The sequence below is a fragment of the Canis lupus genome, chromosome 13 (assembly GCF_003254725.2).
Source record: "Canis lupus dingo isolate Sandy chromosome 13, ASM325472v2, whole genome shotgun sequence".
Taxonomy (NCBI): domain Eukaryota; kingdom Metazoa; phylum Chordata; class Mammalia; order Carnivora; family Canidae; genus Canis; species Canis lupus.
Window position 1 is genome coordinate 63,264,512 of NC_064255.1, and position 12,342 is coordinate 63,276,853.

The 12,342-nt window shown below is 38.8% G+C and overlaps 1 protein-coding gene across 10 annotated transcripts in view; it reads left to right on the forward strand.

Annotated features, from left to right (window-relative positions):
• The window catches only part of MTHFD2L (methylenetetrahydrofolate dehydrogenase (NADP+ dependent) 2 like), a 134,956-nt gene that overhangs the window by 92,001 nt on the left and 30,613 nt on the right, over nt 1-12,342 (forward strand). For 9 of the 10 annotated variants that reach the window (XR_007401754.1, XM_049093057.1, XM_049093062.1 and 6 more), the window contains one exon: nt 9,340-9,465. The exons of the other annotated variant lie outside the window; for it this stretch is intronic. Coding sequence is in view for 8 of the 9 variants with exons in the window: in XM_049093057.1 (XP_048949014.1) it covers nt 9,340-9,465 (126 nt within the window). In the remaining variant the exon portion in view is untranslated. The remainder of the gene's footprint in view (nt 1-9,339; nt 9,466-12,342) is intronic. 10 annotated transcript variants of the gene reach the window in all.

Here is a 12,342-nt window from a genome sequence, read left to right on the forward strand (position 1 = left end):
ATGTGAACTCAATTCTGACATTGTCAAATAGACATCTGAAAATATTCAGTTTGAATTCTAATTAATAGGACTAAGGATATAGCCTCAAACTTGCTCAAGGGGTAATGGTTACACCTTCATATCAGGGTAAACTTAGCACCTAGGCTATACTATTGTGCTCTGTGTGTGCTTTAGGTATTGGTGTTGTTGGGGGTTTTTTTAAAGATTTTTTAAAGATTTTATCTATTCATGAGCAACACAGAGAGAGAGGCAGAGACATAGGCAGAGGGAGAAGCAGGCTCCCCACAGGGATCCCCCAGGACCCTGGGATCACAACCTGAGCCAAAGGTGAACACTCAATCATTGAGCCACCGAGGTGGCCCCCTTTTAAAGATTTTATTTAGTTATTTGAGAAAGCACAAGAGTACAAGTGGGGGAGGGGCAGAGGGACATGCAGACGCCTCACAGAGCAAGGAGACCCTGAGATCATGACCTGAACTAGAGTCAGATGCTTAACTGACTGAGGCATCCAGGTGCCCCTTATTGGCATTGTTTTTAAGGTGTTATGTTTATTCATTATATTTCACTAAGAAAACACTGGTGATTTATTTCATATTTGTCATATAAGGAATCACCCAATAACAGATTTGTAGTCATCTAATAAGAAAGTCATAACTTTTGAAGTAGCGTGATTCAGTGTAGCTCACCCATGGGTTAGTCTACTTATCAATGAAAGAGATTTTCACCTACGATAGAGAAATCCTAGATAAATCAGAAATCCACTTACTAAATTTTCTAATGAGAATAGTTCACCATAAAATAATTATCCCAATTATTTCTGAAAATCTGTATTAATAATAGGTCTTTTTTTTCTCTCAGAAATAAATTCATAGATGGATTAATTGGCTTGGGGAAAAAAACATAAGCCTTCCTCTATAAACTGGCCTTGGGCTTTACCGTGTAATTATATTTGTAAGCTAGAATTTTTTAATGATGATATCATAAGTATGTAGCAATTAAATTTCATGTATTACTGAATATCCCAGTATATAGAATTGAAATGTTTTATCAGGAATTTAGACAATTGAGAGTTTTGAAAACTATTAAATATCAGGATGGGAGTTCATAACAGCAAATGCTTCTGTAAAATCTAATACCTACTTTATTATACATAAGTAATGTTTCTTCTGTCGTCTGTACTTCTGGAATATATTTGCTGATGGACCAGCTTAATATATAAGTACTTTGAACTGTTAGAAACTTCAGATTCCACTTCTGATTCTTATCTTCTGAAATGGATTCTCTGTCCTGAGTCCTCATCTGAATGAAAGAGTAGAATTCCAGGAATTCTTTAGGCCCTGGCTGAGGACTTGTGAGAAGTGTGGTGTGAAGTGCCTTAGTAGACTCTAGGCATAGCAGGCCCAGATGGGTACAGTGTTGATATTTTCAGAAGAAGGCAAATAAGTATTGATTATTATGATCTAAAGGGACACTAAAGAAAACAAAATACAAATCTAAAACCACAATATATTGCCTCAGGAGGTTCAAAGACAATAGAATTTGAGTTTGCTACTATAGGAAACAGGGAATGGATATTCCATTTATGGCTCTAAAATTCTGAATGAAAATACATCCTTACCCACTGGGGTTTTTAACTAGGAGGATGAATGTTTTAAGAATCAGTTCTCTATTAGGTTTACTCTAACTTGAGCTTATTTTGGAAAACAAACCTTTCTAGATTTTGGAAAATCTTTAACACTGGCTTTCAGCTCAGAATAAGACTGGATCTTAAAACCAAAGCAGTTTTCCTTGCACTCTGGAGGTTTCTGGCCAGCCAGGAGAGAAAGGAACAAGTCAGAAGAAAATGGCAGAAATAGCTGAGGAATAATAGGATGAAGGCTATTAGGATTGTACTGAGATTTGGAGGAATCTAGAAGAGACACCAATTTTAGGTTTTTATCTTTTGTTTGCCGTGGCCAAGACATCTTTTAAGGGAACAGTTTTGGATTCTGAATACCTTTGGAAAATTCCTCAAAAACAGTAAAAAACGCAGACCACTGGATGTGTGGAATTCTGTTCCTTTACGCTGTAACATAAGTCTCCAACAAACACTTTTGTTCACCTCAAAAGTTCTTCAAGATGGCTATTATAATTCTAAATTATTCTTGGTGGAATAATGCCATTTAGAAAGGTAATCATAAGAATTTGGGAATTGGTATAAACATGTAAGAAGCAGGAGTCTATATCAGAGGGAATAAGAGTGTTGGTACTGAGGCAAATCCAGGAGAGTCTGGGACTGGTGAGTTGAAAGTGCTGCTTGTATACCTTGTGCCTCACCCCCCCGCCCCCCTTGTCTAATGGCTGGCCTGTCTCCAGCTACAAACCTGACCAATTTGTGGCTCTCCCCAGACAGAAAGGTTTGGGGAGATTTCACAGACAAAACAAGGCTCTTGTTTTATGAAAAAAGTTCTCATAAAATTTTACTTAGTGACCTGAGGCATAGTTTTTCCACAGGATTTTCCAAAGTTCAGAAGATACTCTCTGAATTTCTCAATTCCTAGGGCCAGTTTGAAGAATGGATTTATCCAGGTTACTCACATATCCTCCCTGTGAACTTCTCCCATATAGATATACAACAAAAATGACAGGGACATAGACAAATTTCATTCTAAGTAATGACTGATCTCTACTAAGGATAAAAGATTTTTAAATTAAAAAAAAAAAAGATTTTTAAATGATCAGGTAATCAAAGATTCCTAAAGAGGGTTCCTTATTCATAGAAGACAAAATAAATCCAGCATTTGGGGAGCTTTAATAAAAGAAACCAAAGTTCAGACTCAAAACAAGACTGACCTCATCATTCCAGTCAGAGAGACCAATAGCTCCCTATCTCAGCAAGAGGCTCTAGGGGCCACAGAGGAACCCATGGTTTTGAGTTGAGATCTTGAGTCATGGCCAAGAGTGATTATTGATGAGATCTTCATGGGTCCCCAATATTGTTGAGTACTGGCTCTCCCTAAATACCCAAACAATCCATTGATAAAACAATCTGAGCTTATGGTTATAGAAGCGTGGGAAAACACTGTCTTAGCAGTCTTTTAGGAAGAGCGCTGTCCTGGAGCTTCCTAAAATCATCCAGCCTGTGAAGGTTGATTCTGAGCTTCTCTTTCTATGTTCAGTTGATGTCATTTGCCATAGAACAGTATTTATACCACAGAAATCATAAAATTCCACAAATCAGGGATGCCCCCTCAGCTCCCAAAAGCCAGTTTGCCTTAGTAGTGTCTTGGGGTATAGAAGCAAATTTGGGATTCTTAGATGTCGAAATTTGTTTTAAGGCAAATCTTTTAATGTGGAGGCTTGCTTAGAATTAGGTAAAGATCATAATATAAAAGGCTAGGATTGGTGGGTAAACAAGGAGAGGATTTTGAAGCAAGGATTTTCGAGAGTCTTGGAGAACAAAGAGTCATTTGATACTATCTACTGAAAAGTCAAACAATTGGATGTTAATTAAAATGAGTTTTTAAATAACTTCTCAAGACAGTGAAATTATTTGCAATTTCTGTCTTTCAGAGCAAGAGTTTCCTGGAATAATAAAGTCATCTTGATGAAGATAGTAGAATAATAAAGTCATATTAATGTATACAGTAAGCTATGTGGGTGTGGATAGTTTCGGTTCTCACCTACAATGCTTGAGTCTTCGAATTATGTAAGAATTAAGGATAGGTTTCCATGGAATGATCACAGCAAAAATAAATTAATAAATCAATCAATAAAAATAAAGCTCATAGGAAATAGTTATTTGAACTATAAGAAAAGTTCATTTTCAACTTTCACAAAATGTAAAAAAAAAAAAAAAAAAAAACCCAAAACCCCAAAAAACAGAAAACAACAACTAATAGCATTTAAAACCTATTGGTGTTAAATATTCACCAAATATTTATTTATTTATTTATTTATTTATTTATTTATTTATTTATTTATTTTTAAGATTTTATTTATTTATTCATGAGAGACAGAGAGAGAGGCAGAGACATAGGCAGAGGGAGAAGCAGGCTCGATGCAAGGAGCCTGATGTGGGACTCAATCCTGGGACTCCAGGATCACACCCTGAGCCAAAGGCAGGCACTAAGCCGCTGAGCTACCCCAGGAGTCCCTTTTACCAAATATTTAAATAGTTTTTAATTCTATACCACTGTAACTCAAGTGATAAGAATTTAAATATATTGCATTTGTATACTTGGGGAGCTAAATATATCATGTCTAAGAAATCTCTTTTCAGTGCCTTTAAAAATATAATTAATGAACTCCGTGGTCCTGGAGTCCTGGGATCAAGTCCCACATCGGGCTCCCTGCACGGAGCCTGTTCTCTCTCTGCCTCTCTCTGTGTGTCTTTCATGAATAAATAAATAAAATCTTTTAAAAAATAATAAAATAAAATAAAATAAAATAATAAAATGAATCCTAGAAATGGAAGTGCCTGGGTGGCTCAGTTAGTTAAGTATCTGCCTTTAGCTCAGGTCATGATTCCAGGGTCCTGGGATTGAGCCCTGCATTGGGCTCCCTGCTTAGTGGGGAGTCTGAGTCTACCTCTGCCCCTCCCTTTTGCTCGTGTTCTCTCTCTGGCACTCTGTCTCAGATAAATAAATAAAATCTTTTTTAAAAATATCGTAGAAATGGAAGGCATTATAACCTTCCCAGATTAATTCCTTCTTTATGTGATTGTGAATATCCCTAGTGAGGAATAAGGGCAGTATATACTTTCTTTGTGGAGCATTTTTTTATTCTTTTTTTATTTTTATTTATTTATTTATTTATTTATTTATTTATTTATTTATTTATTTATGATAGTCACACACAGAGAGAGAGGCAGAGACACAGGCAGAGGGAGAAGCAGGCTCCATGCAGGGAGCCCGACGTGGGATTCGATCCTGGGTCTCCAGGATCGCGCCCTGGGCCAAAGGCAGGCGCCAAACCACTGCGCCACCCAGGGATCCCCATAAAAAAATTTTAAAATGGCATCAACAAATACTTTTCATGGAAGACCTCAATAGACCTTTTTACAGATGCATTGATCACCATTTTTTGGAAAACGTTATTTAACTATCCATGACCTATAACAATAGTAGCTTTTGTCCAACCCATGTCTTTCCACCAAGTTAATAAGGGTTTAGTGAAAAATTTTGTCAAATTTGATGCTGTAATTAAGAAATCAGGGATGCATAAAAAAAAAAAAAGAAAGAAAGAAATCAGGGATGCCTGGGTGGCTCAGCGGTTTAGCGCCTGCCTTTGGCCCAGGGCGTGATCCTGGAGTCCCGGGATCGAGTCCCACATTGGGTTCCCTGCTGGAGCCTGCCTCTCCCTCTGCCTGTGTCTCTGCCTCTTTCTTTGTGTGTCTTTCATGAATAAATAAATAAAATCTTTTAAAAAAATCATCTGTAGTTTTCTGAACAGAAATGATCATCACTGCATTTTTTTTATCACTGCATTTAATTATAATAGCAAAATATTAAAAAGTTCAGAACTATGTAACTTATGGTAATTCATATAATAAATTATTTCATGTGGGTTTTAAATGTCAAATAATTGATAAAACGGGAAAATGCTCACAATTTAATTTTAATGACAAAATGGTAGGGTACATAAATGCAATATTAGCAAAGTTATAAGTATTTTATATATGACATATAAATATTTTGAAATCCTAGAAACACAATAAAAATATGCTTACTGGGCAGCCTGGGTAGCTCAGTGGTTTAGCGCCACCTTTGGCCCAGGGCATGATCCTGGAGACCCGGGATCGAGTCCCACGTCGGGCTCCCTGCAGGGAGCCTGCTTCTGCCTCTGCCTGTGTCTCTACTTCTCTGTCTCTCTGTTTCTCATGAATAAATAAATAAAATCTTAAAAAAATATATGCTTACTGTCTTTGAATGGCATGATTATAGTGATTTTTTTTTCATCTTAAACCTAGATATTTTCTAGATTTTCTACAATGGGTATATGTGATGTCATCCTCGGAAAAAAATAAACATGTATTTAAGGTTTTTCCATTTTGTAATTTTCCTGAGAATTAAAATCAAACACACATTTCCCTCCATTTTGTAAATTGTGCATTTATTATTGCCAGTCTGATATTCACTGAGAAAATGTAATGAACAACTACAATTGGGAGGGAAATTTGGATCTTTCTCAGAAGCATAGTAGCTGAATTTTAATAACTATTTCATCAACATTTTCATCTTAAAAGGAGTTCCTGAAATTATAATCAATGTATGTTTCCTTTTTTTTTTTTAAAGAAAAGTTTTCCTTTTATTAACCATCTATAAAACTTCCATCCAGATCACTATGGCTTAAAAAAAGATCACTAATCTTTTAGAGCTCTTTAGTACCTAAGAGCAGTGGATAAAATCCATACAGCAGTTAAGAAAAGTTCATTTCACCATTAGTTCAGAACATCTGATTCACTAAGCTTAGATTATTTAAAAAGAATGATTAGAGGGATCCCTGGGTGGCGCAGCGGTTTGGCGCCTGCCTTTGGCCCAGGGCGCGATCCTGGAGACCCGGGATCGAATCCCACGTCGGGCTCCCGGTGCATGGAGCCTGCTTCTCCCTCTGCCTGTGTCTCTGCCTCATTCTCTCTCTCTCTCTGTGACTATCACAAATAAATAAAAATTTAAAAAAAAAAAGAATGATTAGAAATTAAGCATCACAAATAAGATTTTTTGTCACCATTAAAAGTCTGAGTTTTAAAGAGATTCTTGGACTGGTGACTCCTATCTATCAGCTCATTCAACTTTAGCACCTATCTCATCCCCAGTAGCAGAACTACTACCATCATCATGAAGCCCCATGAGCTTTCCTATTTCAAACTTGGGCTTCTTCAGCATTTTTACTTTTCTGACAAAGAAAGACATCATGGAGTGAATAAGTAGACTGACAAGGTATTTCTGTATCTTTTCTGATGCTATCTGGAATCAATTTTTTGGCCATTTCTTTCAGGTCTTTTGCCTGCATCTCTTAGGTCATGATTTTGCACCATCTTTTTCTGAGTTTGGCATACCTGTTGGTGCTGAACATAGCAGGTCTTCTGAATCTGATCATTGTGGTTTTTTTTAGTAAAACCAACACAGAACAGACAAAGCAAATAATCATGAGTAGTCTTAACATCAACATGAGTCTGCCACTTTTTGACCATGGAGCACATATCGTCATGGGTAATGAAATGATCCACACCATGGAAATTAGGCAGTTTTTGCCCTGAACATCCTCAGTAATTAGCTTGAATTTTCTAAACGCAATTTCATTGTTCAACAGATCAGCAAAGCTCACTTTGAAAACACTGCCCTTGAGGCCATCAGATCCTGTTTTGGCTCTTTGAATAACTAATGTTTTTCCAAAATTTATTGTATTGAACGTAGCTGGTGCTTTTATATCATACCAATCTTTCTTCGAAGATGGATCAACCATTTACTTCTTGGCTCCCTTTTCGCTGCCTTCCATAAGGTGCTTATTCTTGCCAACTGCCATGGCGCTGCTCAGAGAGCCAAAAGGCTATGTTTTCTTTTTCTGTTGGATGCCAAAAAGAAACAGGATTTCTGACTATCTTTAGAAAAATACTCAATATTTAAACTAGAACTGATTTAAAAGGAAAAAGTTCTATGGGCTAGGATAGGAAAGCTAGAGAAAAAACATTTCAAACATCAATGCCTCATTGGTTATAATATTATGTGGTTGAGGAACCTATCAAATAGCTACATCTACTTTAGTACTGACCATTTCTTTATAGCCTTTAAATTCTTGTACTAAAACTCTTATGACAACAAGGTGACATTTAAGCCATCTGGAATGCTTAAATGGATAGTTTAAATGTAGAAGAAAGCTTCTGACAACACAACATGTGTCCTTTTCTTGCAAGGGATGCAGAATGTGAAAATGAGTGAGTCACCTCCTAGACACGGTGGTGGTAAAGATGGCCACAACCTTGGATTTTCCTCTCACTGAAAAGTGAAATCTCTGCCACTGCTTAGCTGGTAAAATATAACAGAGGTGGTATAACACAGCTTCCAGGTTCCAGCCTTAAGTGACTGGCAACTTCTGCTCCGTGTTTCTTGGAGCACTCTTTTTTGGAAGCCAGCTGCCAGGAAGCCCAAGCCACAGGAGAGGCCACACCTACTTACTCCAGTTGATAGTCCCAGCTGAGCTCCAAGCATGTGCGGCAACTGCAGGCATGTGAGTGAGCCGTCTTGGATAGTCAGCCCAGTCACATCTTAGGATAACTCCAGCCTCAGCCACTGTCGGATTCCAAGTAGATGAAAGACCCCAAGGAAGAGCCATCCAACTGAGCTCAGTCAACCCACAGAACTATGAAATGTAATAACGAAGTGTTGTTTAAGACACTAAGTTTGGGGATGATATCTTAATTATTAACAAAAATAATTGAAACATCAACCATTGTTACCTTGTGATGTTGTACTTGAAATAAAGTTTGAAAATATAGAAAATGAATGGTAACGTAAGACCCCTGTAGAGGTATATTTCTTTTCTTTCTTTCTTTTTTTTTTTAAGATTTTACTTATTTATTCATGAGAGACAGAGAGGCGGAGACACAGGCAGAGGGAGAAGCAGGCTCCATGCAGGGAACCCAACGTGGGACTCGATCCCAGATCTCCAGGATCTGGCCCTGGGCTGAAGGCGGCGCTAAACCGCTGAGGCCCCCCCCCCCCCCCCCCCCGGGCTCCCTGTAGAGCCATCTTTCAAACTGCAATGAGGAAATAGTGAGTAGAGCTTAGAATGTCTTATACCTTTCCAAGTCATATAAAAACATAATGAATCAAAGAAACCAAGAAAAAATAAGAAAGCCCAAGGTAATACCTCATATTTAGAGTTGATACCACTATGTGTACAACACTTTATCATTTACCACAACCCTGAGTATTCGAATTATTATTGCTTCATCTTTTTTCTTTTGATTCCTCCCCTGCACTCCACTCCACCCTTCCTTCTCTCCAATTTCCAAATAATTTTCCAGGAGCCTGTTATTCATATCTATAATGTCCCCGTGCTGTTTACAGTGCATGAAATACAAAAGGATGCTCCTCCAGTGGGAACTCATCTGGAGAAATCTCTGAGGTGAAAGGGTAAATCCAGGTAGGGTTTGATGCACAGAAGCTCCCATGTGCTGCCTTTGTTCTTCTGCTTGATCAGAAAGGATCAAGTGCAGTTAGTGTCTTCCTAGAAACAGTGTATTTTTATACAGTGTTTAAAACCATGACAACAAAGCATTAGACGTATACATTGTTAGGCTCAAGGATGAAGTTGAAGTCTTTTCCAGAGTGTCTTACAACTCTGTTTTGCTTTCAGGTATTCCAAAGTTGATTACATCTGATATGGTTAAAGAAGGTGCTGCTGTAATTGATGTGGGTATCAACTATGTCCATGACCCAGTGACAGGAAAGACAAAACTGGTTGGAGATGTGGACTTTGAAGGTAATAAACTATATCTCTTTTGATGAGTGAAGGGGAAAGTGAAAGATTCTACTTTGCATGTTCTGATGGTAGAGAGAGAAACTTTGTGTTTGATGCAGGCACTATTAGGTTATTAATCATTATACCTCCTTCCTCTGAGGGAAAAGAGCTTAGTCACTTACATATTTCCAGCCTCTTTTCTTCCCTCCCCCACTTCCTTCCTTTATTCCTTCCTTCCTTCTTTTTTCCTCTCACTTCTTGGGAGGAAAGTATAATTACACTATTAGTATTTAGTTTTAGGATTAAATTCCTTATAGTGCAGGTTTTTAGTGAAAGAATTCAGGTGACCTTCTCTACCAGGCATTATTTTGATTTTTGAGAGTGTGTCTCTATACTTTACCATCATGCTATGTATTCCGCCGTTCACACTTAAAGCCAGAAGGCGGGGCTCCCTGCATGGAGCCTGCTTCTCCCTCTGCCGATGTCTCTGCCTCTCTCTCTATGTCTTTCATGAATAAATAAATAAATATTTAAAAAAATAATGCCAGAAGGCATCTTGGGATGTGTTTGCTAATCCTAGCAATATTTCAGATCTAGAGAGTTACCTTGTTAATTCAAGTCAACATTCTCACCTGTGTTTTAAAGATGTGGAAGAGGATCAGATACTTAGAGGCATTCAGGTTTTCAGTATAATGAATCTTAGATGTCCAATGAGATATTAATTTAGTAAAGTAAATGGAGATATGTTCATATTAGAAATATCATCTAGGGCAGTTCCGGTGGCTCAGCGGTTTAGTGCCGCCTGCAGCCCAGGGCATGATCCTGGAGACCCGGGATCGAGCCCCACGTCAGGCTCCCTGCATGGAGCCTGCTCTCCCTCTGCCTGTGTCTCTGCCTCTCTCTCTCTCTCTCTCTCTCTCTCTCTCTCTCTATATATATATATATATATATATGAATAAATAAATAAATAAAATATTAAAAAAAAAGAAATATCATCTATATTAGATTGATCTTCTGGCCAAACAAAGCAAGGCCATGTCAAGAACTTTTTTTGGAGGGGGGAGGGCGGCGGGGGGGGGGGTTGAATCTGGACCATGTCAGGAACTTTATCAGTTATAGGTATGTCTTTATAGAAAAACTGAAAGGAATAATAGATGATGCCATTTTAAAAATAATTCCAAATTTTACATTTCCTCCTGGAATCTGATCATCAGCTGATGTTTTATCCAAGTCCTAGCATGGTATTGAATGAAACCAAACACGCAGGCATCCAAGTGTTCTAGGGTATTGGCCCTATGTTTGTGATATTCCAGGGAGCATCGGGTAGGCAATCTGAGCCTGGTGCTGAAACAGAAAAGAAAAACCTGAGGGCACATGTGTAGCAATACATTTTGGGGACAGAAGGGCAAATAAGAAGAGCAAAGTACAAACAGCACACTGCTGCCCACCTAGGCCGTCATTCATAAGTTCCTGCCAGTGATGGAGCTTCCAGTCTAGCAGATGTGGCTCTCTAAGCAACCATGGGTGTCTGTCTGCATATATGTGCGTGTTAAACTCTTTAGGAAGTGACCTCATTTCTTTATTTCATTTGTCATGTTCAGTCAGTAATGTCAGATATCAATAATCTATCTGAATTTCTCAACCTGAAAGAGTAAGGATACATTTCATTCTAAAACCTGACCTTGGGATCCCTGAGTGGCTCAGTGGTTTAGAGTCTGCCTTCGGCCCAGGGCGTGATCCTGGAGACCCGGGATCAAATCCCAGATCGGGCTCCCTGCATGGAGCCTGCTTCTGACCTCTGCCTGGGTCTCTGCCTGCCTCTCTCTGTGTGTCTCTCGTGAATAAATAAATAAAATCTTAAAAAAAAATAAAACCTGACCTTATTTTATTGCTTATTCTTGCACTGTCATTCTGCTTCTTGATAACATTACAGTAACCGTGTGTCTGTTGCAAAATCACCATATGCTTATGATGCATCCAGATGGCATGGACAGAGCACGATAACCAGCTCGAGGCAAGGAAAGCAGAGACATTTACAGTTCACAACCTTGACTGTGCTTGTAGGGCAGGCTTACCCAGCAGTTTGACACATCTTTTAAGACCCTTCTCTCGGGGATCCCTGGGTGGCTCAGCAGCTTAGCGCCTGCCTTTGGCCCAGGGCATGATCCTGGGGTCCCGGGATTGAGGCCCACGTCTGGCTCCCTGCATGGAGCCTGCTTCTCCCTCTGCCTGTGTCTCTGCCTCTATCTCTCTGTCTCTCATGAATAAATAAATAAAATCTTAAAAAAAAAAAACAAACCCTTCTCTCATATGATTGTTCATTGGTCTCAGACCGTTTCCATGCATCCTTATGTGTAGCTGAGAATGTATTTTGTTTATGGGGGTATTCTAAAAACATTTTTTAAAAAAGTGAGCGTTTTGGGGTATGTGCCCATGCGCAGTCACACATAGATGATGTACTTCAGATGGTGTACACTGTACTTGGTAGACTCTATTAGGTTGAGCTGCAGTTATGTGTATCTAAACATACATTAATTTTTTTTCTAAAAAAGAGGAAGTGACAGAAAGGTATAAGATAAATGAAAGAGCATTGGACTGGGAGACAGAGAGGTACTTTTTAGACCTAGCATTGTAGCCCAGTAACTTTGCAGCTTTGCTTGGCCATCAGGGGTATTAGCAGTTAAATGGCAGCCGTCCTGGCAGTGGCTCTCCCCAGCCCAAACACTTGGTGCATCTTGGACATTTAGCTGATTGCGACCAGGTGATCCTGTGAAAACACAGAAACTTTTGGAAGGTCAGGTTTTTCTGATCCAGTAATAAGATATGCTCATCTGATTGATAATATTACTCCTGCTACCCCCTGGTTCATAGTCCCAGGACCCTAGGGAAGACCCGGAC